Raw genomic sequence first — 20,614 nt, 5'->3', positions numbered from 1 at the left:
GTAACAACAACAGTAACAACTGTTGTTAACAACTGTTGATGCTAACAACTAAATGATGCTAACAAATGATGCTAACAACTGTTGTTTAAAACAACTAGCAAAATGAAAGGGAAAGAGATAGAGATAATGGTAGGGAACGCTCCACTCCTTACGCTAAAATTTTTTACTGTTTTAAAAAGTAGAGTTGAGGGAAAGAGTCAAATTTTAGCGTAAAGAGCGGGGTGTTGAGGAGGGAACAGCCTCTAACATGTACGAAGTAATTTCTGTTAGTTTCAAGTTTTAATGCTGCTCCTTGCTTCCAGTTGAAAAAAAAACTTTATTTATTTATTTTTTCATTGATTTTTAAATAATGCTAGAAAATCCTACACCCCTTCATGGAAATTCTCTTCCCTCATGACAACTTCCTCCATGGAAAGATGGAGTTGATGCTAACATCAACTTCATTCTAACATTTCAACATCATGTTGAAATAAACAAGTTTGATGCACTTTTACTAGTAAATAACGAAGCTAAGATGTTTATTCTCCTTTTACCCCATAGCTAAAAACATAAATTTTGGCCCAATAAAAAATTCTATCTCAAAACTGTTGATGTTAACAACTGTTGCTAACAACTAAATGATGCTAACAACTGTTGTTTAAAACAACTAGCAAAATGAAAGGGAAAGAGATAGAGACAATGGTAGGGAACGCTCCACTCCTTACGCTAAAATTTTTTACTGTTTTAAAAAGTAGAGTTGAGGGAAAGAGTCAAATTTTAGCGTAAAGAGCGGGGCGTTGAGGAGGGAACAGCCCCTTACATGTACAAAGTAATTTCTGTTAGTTTCAAGTTTTAATGCTGCTCCTTGCTTCCAGTTGAAAAAAAACTTTATTTATTTATTTTTTCATTGATTTTTAAATAATGCTAGAAAATCCTACACCCCTTCATGGAAATTCTCTTCCCTCATGACAACTTCCTCTATGGAAAGATTGACTTTTGGTGTAACTATTGGTATCAAAATCCCGTTTTTTAGAAGTTCGCCGAGTCGCTCATTACTACAGCTCGTTACCACAAACTGTTTGACACATATACAACTACGCTTTGTTCTTTCATTCTTTATCAACATAAATAAAATACAGCTTACCATGCCCCTCTTGAAGGACTAGTGCTGTAACATTACCGTAAAATAAAAACTCGGTAAGCAAAATTGCTAAAATTTGTAAAATAAGGAACTCTCCAGGAAACACAGGGTAAAATGAGCGTTTTAGAGTTGCTGGGTAGCTATAAGACCAGTTGAGTATTTCTTTTGGAGCATCTCTTACAGCTTATCATGAAATTGTATAATGATTCTGATTTTCCTGGGCTTATAAAAGGTAATGCCTGTCCATCTAGACTTTAATTAATCTAACTAACTGTCTAGTTTGTCCCTTTGGTAATCTTTAGCGTAGGGTAATACCTCAGCAATTGGACAGTGCCTGGTTTCGGCCATCCATTTTCTAAAAAAGTAGAATGAAAAAAAAAAATTAGATTTACCCTTATTTGGGAGTAGAATCGTATTAGTCATTTTTTCTACATCTAAACCAATGAAATATTACCCTAACAGTCTTACATATTTAAATACCCGTATTCAGCCGCATTCCTCATAGCACATATATTTTATTTTTCATTTATTTGTAAAAGTACCGAATACAATTATAAAAGAGGTTTGTAACACTTTAAACACTTTGATTAACTAAGCAGTGCATCTTGAGAGTGGCACATTCAGGCACTTTATCAGTCGTTAAGACTGCCTTCAACAGGATTTACTTAAAAATCTAGCTCCTCTCCTTTAGACTTAGATTCTGATTCAGGTGACCGTACCTGTCACGAAGCCCCCCCCCTAAACAAAAGTCTTGGATGCTGCCTCGAGGACTATATATCATTTTCTACCTCGGCCTCCCATCGTATCTCCCTTAGAGCTAATTCTGTATTTATCTGAAGATTTTTTTCAAAACAACTGCTGAAACACAAGGGCCGATAAACTAGAATAAGAATTTCTTTTAGGCACTGTGGTCAGTAACAACTCATTCAGTAGCAATTCGTTGAAAAGCAGGATAAATCTTATTAAAGGGAACTGGAACTTTGGATTTCCAATTGACTGAGCCCCCTGTAAAACTTGTTTGGCCGCCCCTTCCAGATGAAGAACCCCTGGGAAAAAAATAAACAAATAATACATTGAACCCTTATCGGCTGTGGCGTAATTTTGTCAAAATCTAGGGGCGCAAAATTAGAGCCAGTTTTCCTAAATCAAGTGAAAATGATAGTGAAAACTGAAAAATGAGCCGTATCAAACAGTTTGTGGTAATGAACTGTAAATAAGGAGCTACCTGGCTCAACAGCAACCGAAACTCTAACAAACGGAGTTCTGATACCAATAGATGTATCAAAAGAATTGGATTTTTGTGCTGACTTTAAATAAGTTTCATCAAATTTAGTCCTACACGTCAAAAGTTACGAGCGTGAGAAAATTTGCCTCATTTTCGAAAAAATGGGGAAACATCCTCTAAAAGTCATAGAAAAGTCTTATAGAGAATCACACCATCAGATTCAGCGTATCAGAGAACCCTACTGTAGAGGTTTCAAGCTCTTATCTGCACAAACGTGGAATTTTGTATTTTTTGCCGAAAGAAAGATCACGGATGCGCGTTTATTTGTAATTTTTTTCCAGGGGTGATCGTATCCACCCAGTGGTCTTAGAATTTGGTAACAGGAATTTATTTGAATGGAAATTCGAACGGGAATTAAAAGTTTTAGTGCCTTTTTTAAGTCACCCAAAAAATTAGAGGGCAACTAGGCTTCATCTCTCGTTAATGATTTTCTCAGAGTGACCTGATCCAAATGTTAAGATAGCCATCTTGCTCATCATAGTCAAAACATCTAATAATCATGTCTTTGAGGACGACTTAATTCCCCATAGCCCCCAGGGCAAGGGCTGCAAGTTATGAACTTTGCCCATTGTTTACATGTAGAATTTGTTTTTGGCAAGTATATAGACGTTTTCAGGGGGGCTTTTTCTGGTGGGGTTAGGGGGATTGGGTTACATGGGAGAATCTTTCCACGGAGGAATTTTTCATAGGGAAGATGATTTCTATGAAGGGGGCGCTGGATATCGCAGTATTACTTAAAAAAAAACGATCAGAAACTAAATTAAAAAAAACAATTTTTTTCAGCCTAAAGTTAAGAGCAACATTAAAACTTAAAACGAACAGAAATTATTACGTACATTAAAAGGTTCATCCCCTCGTCAATACCTCGCTGTTTAGGCTAAAGCATTTTTAGTAATTTCAAAAGAGCCATTTATTCTAATTAAAAGGCCTTTGTTATTCAGGGGATATTCCTAAAGAATTGGAACAAAATTTGAACTTTAGCGTAAAGAGCTGGGTGTTTGCGAGGGGATGATCCCCCCTTATATTACGTGTATGAGGAAGTCCACCTCCTCGTTAATGCCTGGTTCTTTACGCTAAAGTTCAAATTTTGTAAAGTAATGGCCGATATAAGTAATAATTTGTTTGTGTTATTTTTTGGCAAATCTTAGCATTTAATTTTACCTTAAGCAGCTTCATAACTATGATTTTTATGGGATAATAACCCAAAGTTATGGCATGTGTTCGGCTTGTGGTTTTTATTAAATAAAAATAAAACAAGTTTTTCAACTGCAAGTAAGGAATAACATTAAAACTTAAAACAAACATAACTTGTTATGCATATCTTTTGAAGATCTTTTCTTTCATTCATTTCAGTCATCTCAGTCATTTCAGAAATGCTGAACTTGCAACTCTCAGTTTCATAAAAATAGTTTCGATCTGTTTGGCCTTTTTGTTACTATGTCTTACAAAAATAGTTCCGCAAATATCGCTAATTTAAGTTCCATGGAGCAATTTCTCGTGGCGGAACTGAATTTTCCATGGAGGGGGAGCTGGATTTTCCGACATTATTTAAAAACGATTAGCCATTAAATAAAAAAGAAATTCTTTTAACTGAAAATAAGAAGCAACATCAAAGCTTAAAACGAACTGAAAATATTACGTATATGAGGTGTCTTGCCTCTCCTCAGTAGCTTGCTCTTACGTTAAAGTTTCTTTTTTAACTTTTAAAAGAGGCTATTATTCTAATTATATAGCCTTTGTGATTCAGGAGTCAAACAACTGAAACAAAAATCAAACTTAGGTTATTATAAGGTTATTATTAGTTTGAAAAAGGAATATTAATATGTAAATTTCGTTTTAATTATTCATGTACGCCGAGCCAAACTCAAAACCTGCATTAATTCGAAAACGTTCAGAAATTAAATACGAAAAGCTTTTTTTTTTAAACTGAAAGTAAGGAGTGACATTAAAACTGAAAACGAACAGAAATGATTCTACATGTAGGGGACTTTCCCCTCCTCAACACCCCGCTCTTTACGCTCAAGTTTTTATTGTTTTAAAAAGTTGAGTTGTGACAGAGATTCAAACCTTAGCGTAAAGAGCGAGGCGTTGAGAGGAGTCAGAGAGACGGCCTTTTAGAACGGGGAACACAGCAATACACAAAACAAAATCATATTCAATCCTATTTCTGCCAGCCTCTTCGCTGTGAAAATTGTAAGGTGTTGTGAAATATGCCAGTAAAATACGTAAAATACCGGAAAGTACGTAAAATATCGGTAAAATTCGTAAATTACGTAAAATAGGTATAATGACAAAGCCAAATTCCAATATAAAAGCCCTAATAATGTATTTGTGTGTTGTTCTTTCCATTTATTGATCTTCTGGTAAACCAAAGAGATTGATCCATTGACTGGTTGGTCACGCTTTCTTCTATTATTACTCACAATTTAATTTATTTATGTAATATATTTTTTCTTTATCCATTATTTAGTAAAATCACTCTGGCAAGACTGGATGTGGACTCCTGAGTCCACAGATAGTAGCCGGTTTAGAACAGATCAATCGATTAAAAAAAAAAAAAAAAAATGGTTTTAGGGTTATGTATGTGTCCATAAGAGGAAGAGGGGCGTATTGTCAGGAAAACGACTATTATCTTGAACAGGAGCATAAAACAAGGAATCTAAAGGTACAATTTTTATTTATGTTCATTTAGCAAATAACCTAGAGCGGGACTGGGATGGATTGTCAAAACCGCAAACAAAAAAACTATAAAATGAGTATTTAATTAGCAGTATAAATATGTCTCTCTTTTTGTTCCAGAATAACTCCCTATAGGGAGCCCCTATTCTTATTCTTCATCGCACTCTTTAATTTTATACTTAGCTGGAGATTTCGTTGTTAGAATGTTAATATATTTTATAAAATAACATTCAGCACGATTTTTTTTTTTTTAATTTGGCTTATTCGAATCCAAAGTCCAAAATTAGTTTTTATTATCAAGCATGACTTCCTGTCAATTGTAGTTTAGACTTGTCTAAAGATAACCACTTTTGGTAATGCCAAACAGGTAAAGAAATCTAAAAATATGGCAGTTATCACGATAACGTGTAATAGAATGGGTGATAAAGGATTTTTTTGTAAAGATGGATTATGGTATTGTGATAAATTATCTTTATTAGAGCTCCGAGAAGACCTCGGAAGAAAATACTCCAGGCCAACTCCTGTGATGGTGTACAGCCAGCAAAAGCTAATTGATAACCTCAAGGTACAATAAAAATTGCTTTCAGATTAACAGAGCACTTAGTTACGGGGCATATTTTTATTGGCTAAGAAATCAGTAATAATATTGGAAGGTAAAATGCGAGATAAGGGACCCTTTTTATTTTGTCTTTTACCTTTTACTGGAGTTAGGTTAGATGACTGAAGGTTTCAAGAATGGTTCCTGGACCTGGGCTTTACAATTAAAAGGCCCTATAAGCATTTAAGAGCGTTGAAAACTTTAGTTATTGTTATAAAAGCTAAAAAATGGACCTAAAGAAAAGATTAGGGTATTTGCCTAGTTAATTACATATGGAGAAGGAAACATGTTAAGAAAACGAATCTTACGTGAATATGCAGAATATTTATAGTTAACACATCTTGTATGCAGCTTCACTATATTGTACCCCCAATCCCCCTAATGCGCAAATATATAGCTTAAATTATATAATTCGAATGCATTCTGCAATCCGTCACATGTTTTTTCCGGTTGTTGTTTTGTCACATTTGATTCAATTTACATCCACATGGGTTGAAACAAGAGAAAAATAAGGGTTGGGAGCAGGGGTGGATCCCAAAAAAAATCTTGGGGAGGCTATCGGACCAAGGGTGCCAAGATGATTCGAGCGTAATGGTAGGGGGTGTAGATAAGGCTTTCGTCAGACCAGTTCGTTTGAGTGAATCTGGTTGGTGCTGATGTAAAATGACAAAGAAACCTCTTTGAAAGCCAATAATATTTTCCTATAGCAGTAAAATACGTATTAACATCAGACGCGAGCAGATTCTTTGATGAAATAAAAAAACAAGTTTTTTAACTGCCCCTCCTCAACGCCTCGCTCTTTACGCTATAGTTTTACTCTTTCTCACAACTCTACTTTTTAAAACCATCAAAAACTTTAGCGTAAAGAGCGAGATGTTGAGGAGGGGACGACCCCTTTCATTACGAAATAATTTCTGTTCGTTTTAGTTTTAATGTCGCTCCTTACTTGCAGTTACAAAACTTGTTTTTTTTTATTTTTGAACGTTTTTTGATTAATGCATGGTTTGATTTTGGCTCACCTGACATGAATAATTAAAAAATGACCGAGTGAGAATGAAAGAGTGAGGTATTGTGGAGGAGACAAACCCGCCTTATATACGTAATAATTTCTGTTCGTTTTAGGTTCTAATGCTGCTCCTTTTTTCCACCTGAAAAAACTTTTTTTTATCTATTTTCTCATTGTTTTTTTTTTTAATAATGCTAGAAAATCATGCGGCCCCTTCATGTAAATTTTCTTCCCTCACGATAAATTTATCCATGAAAAGATCGTCGCTCGTTACCCCTCCCCGACCCCCCTTTAACGTGAAAAAGTCCCTCTGAAAACGTCTGTGCACGTCGCAATAACCATTACTATATGTAAACAATGGTCAAAGTTTGTAACCTGCAGCCCCTCCTCCGGGGACATTGGGATTTTAAGTCGTCCCTAAAGACATAAATATTAGGTTTTCGACTATGCTGGACAAAATGGCTATCTCAAAATGTTGATCCAGATACTTCGGGTAAAAAATGAGCGTGAGAGGGGGCCTAGGTGCCCTTCAACTTTTAATTTCTTTTGGAATGAGCCTTTTCATGACATTCTAGGACCATTGGGTCGATACGATCACCCCTGGAAAAAAAGAAAAATAAACACACATCCGAAAAAAAAAACAAAAAAAACAACAAAATTCCACATTTTGTAGGTAGGAGCTTGAAACTTCTACAGTAGTGTTCTCTGATACGATGAATCTGATCATGTGATCTTCGTTAAGATACTTTGACTTTTAGGGGGGGTATTTCCCCCTATTTTCTAAAGTAAGGCAATTTTTCTCACGCTCGCAACTTTCGATGAGTACAACTAAACTTGATGATTCTTATATATTTAGCGTAAAAATACAATTCACTTGATGTAACTATTGGTATCAAAATTCCATTTTTTAGAGTTTTGGTTACTATTGAGCCGGATCTATTCTTACTACAGTTCGTTAGCACAAACTGTTTGATTAATTACTATGGCTTCATTGAGACTTTCTGAATGAGTAGACCAGACTAATTTTATTTTTATTTCTTTAGATTTTGAATTAAAAAAAATAAGTTTTTGCGAAAACCTCTAATTTCTAAGAGTGGAAATACAACTGTTTTTACAAGAGGTAGAGAATTGTAAAGCAGCCCCTTGATCCGCTACAATATTCCAGCATTTCTATAAAAAGACTGAAAACCAACCGCACGCCTGGTTGCTGCGGAATATCTGAGCAGCACTTGAAATGTGGGGGTCCTACCTTGTTGCATTGGCAGCTAGAAAATGTTTTGAATACGTTCCACGACAAGTAAAGGCAAATTTGGTTTTACTTGTGTCAAGGGCTCCTTTTTTCGAGGATTCTTTAATCGGAACCAGAACTAAAACATGGAATGGGTCATTTCCCCCACTCTCAAAGCTGATTTTTTTTCAAAAAGGAAAGTATTTCTATTGTAATGTTTATTATAAACCATACTCGTACTGTGGCAGGCTTTAATACCGAAATATATTTGAAGTTCGTAATTAGTTTGAAAACCATACAAGTCTAATAATGATAGAGAAATAGTTAAAAAAAACAGATAGACAGATTTATGACACGAAAGCCCTACTGGGCCATTCGCTATTTAATTAACCACAAAACTAAAATTAAGAATTTTTTTTGAGTGGGGAGTGGACAGGGGCAGTTCAAAAAAAAATTACTCCTTAACATAAATTAATGTTGTAAGTTGCTCTGTCATATCCCCATCATTGAAGCCCAGACACCATATCCCAAATCGACAGGCTGACAAGAAAGAGAATAAAACAAATCTGCCAAAAAAAAAGAAAAAAGAAAACGCATTCTGAAGATGAAGATCTAGCAAGTAAGTTTAATTATATGATTAATTTTTCATGAAAACAAGGTTTATCTTAAAATTGTATGACGAAATGAATCGTAAACTGATTGTGCATGGAGTTTCATGTCTGAATCTCTAGCAGATCAAGAGCGAAATCTTGGTAAAGGGGCTGCTGAACCTAGGGCGCCAATGTGACTCGAGGTGGGCACCAAATTAAAAAGTTTATTTTGAAAAAAGAATCAAAAAGAAAAAAGAACGGAATAAGTGTGCCAAAAGTGTCTTAGGAGGAGGGTCGTCCCCTCCGACCTAATGTATCTCTTCCTGGCCTAAATTGCCTGTAATTCTTTCATTCATCTAATTTCCACCTAATTAGCTATATAGTTAAAATAAATAGATAGATAAATTTATTCACACGAAAGCCCTATTGGGCCATTCACTATTTAATTAGTCACAAAACTATAATTAAGGATTTGAGGATAGAGGGGGTTTATTATTCGTCGAAACTTATCTTTCGATTTCCAGGTATTTTTGGATATTTTACCAAAATGTCTGGAAATATCCTTCGATTTTCTTGCGCATTCAGACATAAGTCTTCGTCTCTTATCCATTCTATGCTCATATCAAGATTTTTTATTTTTATCCATTTTGAACTTTAAGCTACAAGGCTTCTTTTCAATATGTCATTGTGAATAGACAAATAGCTATAACTGTGTTACCATGCTTATGAAACGTGTTGAAGATGCCCCTTTTATCTTCAACAGTCCGTTTTCGTGAAATAGGGGAAAGTTCCATGTTCGTAGACAAATCTTTTCAGCAATCAAAGATTTTTATGCTGATTTTGCAAATATACACTGAACCGGCTGAAGATAAATAATTTTTGTTCGTTTTAAACTTCAACTTTGCTCTTTACATTCATATGAAAGCTGCTTTTTTTGTTTTAATTGTGTAAATCACCTACGAATAGTTGATAAAATTGACAAGTAAATTTAAAACTAGAATAGAGAGAGAAAACTAGAATAGGAATAGAGAAAAAAACTGGAAAATAGAATAGGAATAGGAATAGAATAGGAATAGAGAAAAAAATAGGAATAGAATAGAGAAAACTAAAACTAGAATAGGTTGAGAGAATAGATGGGAAATATGTAGTTTGGGCTATATATTTTTACATTAGAGACGGGGGATGGGGTAAAGTATAGCGAGGCTGCTTGCAAGATGTGGAAGTTTTTTATTGTTTTAAAAAGTAAAGTTGTGAGAAAGAGTCAAACTTTAGCGTAAAGAGCGAGGTGTTGAGGAGGGGATAACATTTCATATACGGAATAATTTCTGTTCGTTTTAAGTTTTAATGTCGCTCCTTACTTTCAGCTAAAAACTTTTTTTTATTTAATTGTTCATGAGGATACTCTTCACCTCTTTTGAATAAAGATTTTAAAAGACAATTTAGGAGATTAGAAATCGTTTGTTCTTTTCAGTTATTAAATAAAAAAACAAGTTTTTTTAACTGAAAGTAAGGAGCGACATTAAAACTTAAAACGACCAGAAATTACTTCGTATATGAAAAAGGCTGCTTCCTCATCAACGCCTCGCTCTTTACGCTAAAGTTTGACTCTTTCTCTCAATTCTTCTTTTTAAAACAGTAAAAAACTTTAGCGTAAAGAGCGGGGCGCTGATGAGGAAGCAGCCTCTTTCATATACGAAGTAATTTCTGGTCGTTTTAAGTTTTAATGTCGCTCCTTACTTTCAGTTAAAAAAACTTGTTTTTTTTATTTAATTTCTGAACGTTTTTGAATCAATGCATGTTTTGATTTTGGCTCTCCGCAGAGGAATAATTAAAACAAAATTTGCATTTTTTTTTTTGGCTAAATGGCTTTCTCATAATTTTGATCGAATGATTTTGAGAAAAAAAGAGCGGGGGAGGAAGCCTAGTTGCCCTCTGATTTTTTGGTTAATTAAAAAGGCAACTAGAATTTTTGATTTTTTACGAATATTTTTATTAGTAAAAGATTTACGTAACTGATAAATTAGCTTACGTAAAGAACTTTTGTATTCTCATATTTTTATTACATATATGAGGGGGTTCGTCCCCTTGTCAGATCCTCGCTCTTTACACTAAAGCTTAAATTTTGTCCCAATTCATTAAGAATGACCCTTGAATCACAAAAGCCGTAGAATAAATAGTTGAAATTACTAAAAATACTTTAGCGTAAAGAGCGAGGTATTAGGAGGAGGTGAGCCCCTCAAATGGGTAATAATTTCTGTTTGTTTTAAGTTTTAATGCTGCTCCTTACTTCCAGCTGAAAGAACTTTTTCATATTTATTTTTTCATTGTTTTTTTAAATAATGCTAGTAAATCCTGCGCTCCCTTCATGGAGATTTTCTTCCCCCATGACAAATTATCGATGGAAAGTTCCCCCAGCATATCCCCCTCTTCTCAACCCCTCCCCCAACCAAAAAAATCCTCCTGAAAACGCCTGTACACTTCCCAATAACCATTACTATATGTAAGCACTGGTCAAAGTTTGTAACTTGTTGCCCCTCCCACGGGGACTGTGGGGGAGTAAGTCGTCCCCAAAGACATAGTTATAAGGTTTTTCGACTACGTTGAATAAAATGGCTATCTCAGAATTTTGATCCGTTGACTTTGGTAAAATAATTAGCGTGGGAAGGGGCCTAGGTGCCCTCCAATTTTTTTGGTCACTTAAAAAGGGCACTAGAACTTTTCATTTCCGTTAGAATGAGCCCTCTTGAAACATTCTAGGACAACTGGGTCGATACGATCACCCCTGGGAAAAAAAAACAAAAAAAAAACAAATAAACACGCATCCGTGATCTGCCTTCTGGCAAAAAATACAAAATTCCACATTTTTGTAGATAGGAGCTTGAAACTTCTACAGTAGGGTTCTCTGATACGCTGAATCTGATGGTGTGATTTTCGTCAAGATTCTATGTCTTCTAGGGGGCGTTTCCCCCTATTTTCTAAAATAACGCAAATTTTCTCAGGCTCGTAACTTTTGATGGGTAAGACTAAACTTGATGAAACTTATATATTTAAAATCAGCATTAAAATGCGATTCTTTTGATGTAGGTATTGGTATCAAAATTCCATTTTTTAGAATTTTGGTTACTATTGAGCCGGGTCACTCCTTACTACAGTTCGTTACCACGAACTGTTTGATACAAGGTTAAAACAATGACAGCGATCAAATAGAGGTTGACGAGTTCTTTAGGAGAGTGCATTTTGCTTAAAGACACGTTACATCATTCTGTTTTAGGGAAGAATCTTACAAGGAATTGGATTGCAGTGTAGAGGATGGTTATAGAGATGATGAGGAAAGTCGAAAATAGAGTAGAGAAGTAAGTTGTAGAGATTGAAATACAGGTTGAAAAGATGGACGAGAAAAGAGAATGACGAGATGAAAAGATGGTTGAAAAGAAGCCAATAAAACTTCTGAGATGGAGAAAATTACATTGAATTTAAAGCTAGTGGGACTATAAGGTTATGGTACTTGTCGTCTATTTGAAATACATTCATGAATTACGTTTTGGTTACATCTCAGAAAACCCGTTTCATGGCTAAAAACAGAAGAGATGGGTGATGCAATGCATTGGACTTAGACAGGATACATTAGACTTTTATAATTTGCGGTATATATTTACACAATAGAGGGGAGGTTGAGTTAGGTTACGTTAGGTTGATTTAGGCTCTGTTAGATTAGCTATCTATAATTTTGTGTCTGAAGTAATATTTTATCATCATGTTTTGTTATTTTTCATCAGGATTAACCCAACTTCATTTTTTGGGTGTGTTTCCAATTACCGATAAGTACCTCTATTAATATAAATATCCTTAAAAATAATAGGCCTACTAATGTTAATACATAATAAAATTTCACCAATTAACGTTGAATATAAATTGAAAAAAAATGGAATTAAATAGCAATGTAATTATTTCGGACGATCAAAAATAATGCATATAGGGGTCAAAATTAAAATAAACAGAAATTATCATGAAAGAAGTAATTAAACCCCTAAACGAATGACTGCTACGATGAATAATTAAGTTCAAACTTAAATGATTCTGTTTTACCGTAAATTTGTGGGGGGGGGGCACCTCCAACTCAGTATCCCAAAGGCAATGGTAAAAAAAACGTTTAAAAAACTGAGGATTTAAATTTTCAGTGTTTTTCCGTCATAAGTGGTTGTTTAAAGATTATTAGACCTAAAATAATTTGTAACTTTTGTCAAATATAAGCATATTCTAATGAAATAAATCTAATCTAACAGAGAGTTTTTTTCAGAAATTGATTATTGTCTTAATAGATTGGTTTCTAATTTTTCTTAAATAAAAACAAAGACGTTTATCAGCTAAAGGTAAGGAGCAACATTAAAACTTAAAAAGAACAGAAATTATACCGTACGTGAGATGGACTCCCCCTCATCAACCCCTTGATTAGTATCCAAAAGATTGTTAGTGCTTTAAGAAAGCTTCTTATTCCGATTCAATGACTCTTGTGTTCCAGCAGTTGTTCTCGATGAATTGGGACAAAAAGCCAATCTTCAGTAAACGAAATGGTTTTTGTTCGATTTAAGTTTTACATATAATAGAATACATATAATGTAAAACAAACTTTTTTTTTATTTTAATTGATAATGGTTTTTCAAATCTTGTCCAGGCCAAACCAAAATATGATGTAGGGTATATGCCTCATATGAAGGTGATGAATTGTATAGATCAATAATTGTAAATTGATTGGTAACGTCCCGTCTTTTGAGTTTTTGCGCTTTAGAATGAAAATGTTGGATTGTAATTAAAATTCTGGATAAAATTTGAATATTTAGCCAATATTTGGTGAACATTAGTTTTGTTCATGAGGTCCTTAGTAATATTTTTACTCATGTGGACAGGAAGGGGTTCTACTGTTCGTATGGAGGGGAATTCCGTGTCAATTTCGGCCTTCTACGTGGCTGAAGCCATCGTAACCTCTAAACTAGGGTTCCCTGATGTTTAAATATGGCATTGCACACATATTTTAAATATATTTAAATACTACAAAAAAATAGGGAAAGAGAAATATTACCATTTGAAATTGCTGAAAACCAAAATCGTTTTAGGACTTGCCGCCCTCCTCCCAAGAAATTTTCTGGCGAGGCTTATGCTACACCACCTCGCCTTCACCAACTCCCTGCTGGTAGGTGGGAAAATAAAATATTTTATGCTTCATAGAAAAATATTATCGAAAAGGGAGGGACACTGTTGCCCTCCCTTCTAAAAACAAAAAGGAACAAACACGCATCCGTGATTTTTCTTCTGAGGAAAAAAAATCGCAAAGTTCCAAGTTACTGCACATTGAAGCTTGAAAGTAGAAAAGGATATGATGGTATGGTGAATCTAATGGTGTCATAATCATTAAAATAAGTTTTTTTGTTTGGGGGGGGGGGAAGGGGGTATTGCAATCTAAAAAAATACATCAAATTTTCTCAGGCTCATAGATTTTTGCGGGTAGCATTGAACTTAATGAATTATATATATCAAACAGTTCGCGTAGTAAGGAGCGACCCGGCTCAATAGTAACCGAAACTCTAAAAAAAGGAATTTTGATACCTATAGTTACATCAAAGAATCGAATTTTAAAGCTGATTTTAAATATAGAAGTTTCATCAAGTTTAGTTATACCCATCAAAAGTTACGAGCCTGAGAAAGTTCGCCTTATCTTAGAAAACAGGGGAAAACACCCCTATTTTTTTCCCATAGAATCTTAACGAAAATCACACCATAAGATCCAGCGTAACTGATAACCCTATTGTAGAAATTTCAAGCTCCTTTCTACAAAAATGTTGAATTTCATTTTTTTTGCCAGAAAACAGATCACAGATGCGTGTTTATCTTTTTTATTCCACCCCCCCCCAGGGGTGATCGTATCAACCCAGTGGTCCGATAATGTCGCTAAAGGGCTCATTCTAACGGAAATCAAAAGTTCTAGTACCTTTTTCAAGTGACCGAAAAATCCGAGGGCACCTAGGCCACCTCCCGCGCTCATTTTCCCCCAAAGTCACCGGATCAAAATGTCACCGGATCAAAATGTTTCAGTTGGAGCAAAATGATCCAACTGAAAGTAAGGAGCAGCATTAAAACTTAAAATGAACAGAAATTATTACGCGTAGGAGGGGTTCACCTCCTCCTAATACCTCGATCTTTGCGCTAAAGTATTTTTAGTAATTTCAACTATTTACTCTACGACCTTTCTGATTCAGGGGTCATTCTTAAAAAATTGGGATGAAATTCAAGCTTTAGTGTAAAGAGCGAGGTATAGACGAGGCGGCGAGCTCCCTCATATACGTAACAAATATATACAAATATAGAAGTTCGTTACGTTAATTAATTCGTAAGTTACGTATATTTTGAATGAAACCCAAAATAAAAACATGTATTAATTCAAAAACGATTAGAAAGTATATAAAAACAAACTTTTTTTTAACTGCAAGTAAGGAGCAACATTGAAACTTAAAATGAACAGAAATTATTCCGTATATGAAAAGGGTTGTCCCCTCCTCAACACCTCGGTCTTTACGTCACGTTTTTTTTTAAGTAGAGTTGTGGGAAAGAGTCAAAATTTAGCGTAAAAAGCGAGCCGTTGAGGAGAGGACAACCCCTTTCATATACGGAATAATTTCTGTTCGTTTTAAGTTTTAATGTCGCTCCTTACTTGCAGTTAAGAAAATTATTTAATATATTCAGAATCCACGTTAAAAGCCAACTCTTTTGAAGTTTTAATCGTTATCGAAATTCTTTTTTTCTAAATTTTTGGTTATTGTTGGTCTGACTTTGTCCTTGACGATAATTTGCTGCCACGAACTTTTTCATCAAAACGAATAAAGTAATTTGAAAATATAATTTGTTTTTGTCTTAGTATAAGCTGCCTCTAAGTGCTTGTAGCACTTACCTAATCACGAGAACCTTTACAGCGGCTAGGTTAAGCCATCATGCTCAGGGCTAATTTTATAGTCAGAGTCAGCTGGTAACAAATAAAGAAGAGAGAACAACGAGGACTTTTTTCCCAAGACAGTGAACGAATTTTTTTCCCAAGACAGTTCGTTCACTGTTTTGGGAAAAAAGTCCTCATTATTATCTGTTCTTTATTCGTATTATAGAAAGGCAGTGTGTTCTTCGTCATTATTTACGTCAACTGGTTCCCAATTATCGTGAAGGTGTATGCGGTGTTTTATCTCACGACTGGGGCTTTGGTTGAAATATTCAGCAAAAGCTTGGGGGGAAAGGGGAGGTAAGTAGACTTCAAATTTTGTACATAAGAGAAGGGGCATAATATTGTTCTCCAGCTCCTCTACAAGAGTTCGCGCAATTTTTTTTTATTTAATGCCTGTTCTCCTATAAGTTTTTTGGCTAAAAAAATGCAGAAAAGTACATAAAAGCGCAAAAAAACATAAGAAAAAGGTGAGTCATTATCAAACTACCTACAAAATCAAATTAAAAACTTGTATCCCTGGACCCATCTTAGGTCAATCCGGTGATTCCCAAATGGGAGTACAGGCTCCACCGGTTGGGAATGGCAATATTTTGATCTGTCATGGGCGGGATGTGTATCCTTCAGCTGACTATACTTTAGGATCTTAATTTTAAAAGAAAACATTCATATGCATTAAAAGAGCAAAATACATACATGACAGTATTGCAATGACGTTATACTTTGTATAGAAAGTGATGTATTTAGACAATTTTGTTCATTAGTATAAAATACACCTAGAGGATAGATCCAAAAAAGATACCAAGTTAATTACTATTAAAAGTAATTAATAATTAATAACTAATAATTATTATTAAAAGATACCTTTTAAGGTTCCTTCAGGTAAACATACTGTAAAATTTTGAATAACAAAATTTAAATACAACGAGTTGAGCATCAGGATTTTGGAAATGCCTAGGTGGTGCTTGACTCAAAATTGGTCGGGAACCACAGTTCTAGTGATACCAGGAAGCTGGGGTTTTTAGAAGATGATTCGTTGACTTTTTCAAAATTCTGAAGTTCTTAAGTCAATAACAGTGCCATCTGATACTGGGATTTCATCTTACTTTCATACTATGCATTTTGCTACCTTGTTGAAGCCTGAAAATTATCTAGTTAAACTGAACATTGTTTTTGTGTTTAAGAATTCAAACATTGTCAATATGGTGATTCTTAAACACAACTACACTATCAAAAGAATACTATACTTTTTAAAGCTGTTTGTTGTCATGTGTTTTTAACTTATTTTTGGCAGATTTTTCATCCACATCTATTTTTAAATTGGTTCCCCTCTACTACCAAAAGCTGTAAAACCTCCCATGGAGGACTTTTTCATTTAAGGGTGAAGTTCTAGTTTCTTCAGACTTATTTAATATATATATATGTATATATGGTTTTAGAAATTTCCAGTTAGTCCATTTAAGCAGTTAGATTGCATCTCCACTGTCTTGTCCTTGGTGCTTTCAATTATTCTTTTCAACACTTTTTCTTTTTAAGGAATTCCTCTTTAATGAAATATTTTTATTCTTTTTTAAGGCTTATCAGTGCTGTGCGTCATCTTCGATTGAAATTGGCTATTCAATGAAAGCAAATAATAACCTACAGCTACTAAAAATAATCGCAGCGCACGTTGATCGCATCATTACAGTTAGTGGCTATGAAATACAGATGGCCCTACGAGCTGGATTCAAAAATGAAAGTGTTATTTACAATGGCAATGGAAAAGAAAGGTAAAAAAATGTGAAAGAATAAGAAAGAAAAGCCAAAAAGGTGAAAATTTAAATTACATATTGAGATTTTTTCGGTCTAACCAGATGCGTTGGATTAAAATAGAGAAAGTACAAAAACTAAAAAGATCACTTAGAGTTGTAGGTAGCCCACAACTTGAAGTTCAAATCGTCTGGTCCTCGATAAATATCAGGAATCCAAGGAGAAGCCAAAAAATTGCTCAAAAAGGTGGTCTTTGGGAGCCCCCGTCCCCATCACTCTAGGAAACTGCTAAGAATAAAATTCTATTGAATACCTTATAGAATAGAATATATTTATTCACTACAATAGCCGGAGCTAGCATTAGCATGTCATGACAAAAATAATTTATACCTTCAAAAACACTCACAGAACAATTTAAACAAACATTACATTAATCAAACGCATATTAATCAAACATTAAATATTAGTCGTGTCAATATTATTAAAATGACAGGTAAAATATGGGACAAATGATTTGCGATATCTCTCAGTACTATAGGCTGAGCAAGTCAGTAACTGTGGACAATTCTTTTTTATTTGTTGGAGTCTAGTAACTGGTCCTTTAGTTGGGGGGCTCTCAAGGTTGGGTAGTAGACGACAATGAGTTGGGGAATTCAAACAATTTAGTCCAACTCTATATGTTAAGCCATGTCTACGACTATCAAGTGAGTCCAAATTGAGTTGTTTCAGTGCATCCTTGTAAGGACTATATATATATATATATATATATATATATATATATATATATATATATATATATATATATATATATATATATATATATATATATATATATATATATATATATATATATATATATATATATATATATATATATATATACATATATATACATATATATACATATCATGAAAAGAGAAATCACCAATGCAACAGCACAAACACACACACAAAAAAAAAAGAAACAGAGGGAGAAAAGGAAGACTGTTTCCCTAAATTAGTGATTAATATAGACCAGCACTTGAATGAGGCCTTAACCCTACTCATCCATACAATCACATAGGTCAAACAGCATAGCCACACACAATCAACCATAAAGAATAATCCATGGACAGGCAGTCATGTTGTCAATAAGTATAAGTCGTCATTTACCAAACAATAGAAAAAATAATATAGACAAATAATTCAGAGGCAACACCCAACATAAGGGCTCATCAGGAGAATACACTGGCCTATATAGAGTTTCTACACTGGTAGGTGTTGGTGTGGTTGCCCAAGCCCCCCTCCCGCACGTGTAAGTCGTTACGCGCCATTGTAGTTGTGTCCCTGTGTCCCACCTGTGAATATATATATATATATATATATATATATATATATATATATATATATATATATATATATATATATATATATATATATATATATATATATATATATATATATATATATATATATATATATATATATATGTTTTTAACTACGTAAAACTTGCGAATATACAACATTCTTCGCTGTCCCATTGTCTGTACATATAAATAGATTGTCAGTTTTACCGACACTTGAACACGCAACACATAATTGTCCATGGTAAAACAATCCGTATTCAGATCTATACCGCATTTTTCTAAGGATTGCCCTTGAGCTTTGTTGATGGTGATTGCTAGTCGAATATTCCCTGTGTCCCCGTCGTCATTCATATATCGCCCCCTGTGCCCTTCCGGCTTCTCCACTGTAGTTGTGTCCCTGTGTCCCGGTCTTCGTTTATATTCCCTGTATCTCGGTCGTCATTTGTGTTCCGGTGTCTCGGTCTGTACTTTCTCTTTGAGTGTCCCGGTCGTCATTTTGATTTCTCGGCACGATTTATTTGGTAATTTCTCTTTGAGCCGCGAGCCTGTTTTCACGTTGTACTTGTGATTCTTCGACACGATTTTTTTTTAATTTCTCTTTGAGACGCAAGCCTGTTTTCACGCTGTTCTTGTAATTCCTCGGCACGCTTTCTTTTCTTGCTTTCTCTATTACCCGCAAGCCTTTTCGCATAAACTCTTTGAGCAGCTTCCTCGGCTGTTTCTTCTGCCATTGTAGGATTTATACTGAAATTGCTCTTTGAATCGCCCCCTTATATACTTATAATGGCGTCATTTACAAAGCCTCATATACTTATAATGACGTCATATACGTACAAACAAACAAACATATAATATATATCTATACTAGCTGTTGGGGTGGCGCTTCGCACCACCCCAACACCTAGTTGGTGGGACATTTCGCGCCCCCCCAAGCCCCCCCGCGCGCGTAAGTCGTTACGCGCCATATTAGTCACGCGCCATTGTAGTTGTGTCCCTGTGTCCCACCTGTGAATATAGATAGATTTATATATGTGTTTCAAACTACGTAAAAATTGCGAATATACAACATTCTTGGCTTTCCCACTACTGGGAGCTTTCCGTTTCCAATTGCCAGCAATTGATCTGAAAATGTTTGACCAGAGTCATCGTTTTGCGATCGGACACGCATATTTGTAGTTAATTTTAATATTTTTACGTGTGCCCATAAATTAGAATTTTTCAGGCAAGCATTCATTTCGTCTGCAGGAGTTAAACTACGTAAAAATTGCGAATATACAACATTCTTGGCTTTCCCATTGTCTGTGCATATACAAAGCCGTATGTACTAATAATGACGTCATATGCAAACGCTCTTTTTACAAACAAACAAACATGCATACACACAACTCGTTTTTATATAGGTAGATAGATAGATAGATACAATACAAATTAACTGCGTAAAACTTACGAATATACAACATTCTTCGCTGTCCAATTGTCGCTGCATATAAATAGATTGTCAGGTTTACCGACCCTCGAACATGCAACGTACAATTGTCCATGGGAAAACCAATCTGTATTAAGATCTATACCACATTTTTCTAATGATTGACCTTGAGCTTTGTTAATGGTGATTGCAAATGCTAATCGAATTGGGAATTGCAATCTTTTAAATTGAAAAGGCAGATCCGTTGGAATCATGGGAATGCGAGGAATAAGAACAGCCTCACCCTCAAAAGGCCCTGTCAAGATTGTGGCCTCTATTAGGTTTTCCATTGTTTTTTTTTACGGCAAGTCGCGTGCCATTGCAAAGCTTTGGTGGGTTGATATTTCTTAAAAGTATTATTGGTACGCCTATTTTTAGTTGTAGCACGTGTGGTGGAAACCCTGAAAGATCTATGGAATTTAAAAATTCAGATGGATAATTAACCGCTTCATTTGGTTCCAAAACTGTGTCGACTGACTTGTAAAGGACTGCCTGGTCTCGAATCTTGGTCAAAACAATATTGTTGATTTCGTGGACGTCTATATTTTTGGGTGCGAGAATCGCTCTTT

At 34.8% G+C, this 20,614-nt stretch overlaps 1 protein-coding gene across 1 annotated transcript in view; it reads left to right on the top strand.

The window, feature by feature from the left end:
- The first annotated feature begins 5,473 nt into the window (after positions 1 to 5,473).
- LOC136036443 (uncharacterized) overlaps positions 5,474 to 20,614 on the top strand; it is an 89,204-nt gene continuing 74,063 nt past the window's right edge. The window contains exons 1-2 of the mRNA XM_065718685.1: positions 5,474 to 5,649; positions 17,061 to 17,254. Of these exons, the coding sequence (XP_065574757.1) occupies positions 5,500 to 5,649; positions 17,061 to 17,254 (344 nt within the window). The 5' untranslated portion in view covers positions 5,474 to 5,499. The remainder of the gene's footprint in view (positions 5,650 to 17,060; positions 17,255 to 20,614) is intronic.

This window comes from Artemia franciscana, chromosome 15, assembly GCF_032884065.1.
Source record: "Artemia franciscana chromosome 15, ASM3288406v1, whole genome shotgun sequence".
Taxonomy (NCBI): Eukaryota; Metazoa; Arthropoda; class Branchiopoda; order Anostraca; family Artemiidae; genus Artemia; species Artemia franciscana.
This window is presented reverse-complemented; position numbering and strand designations above follow the sequence as displayed.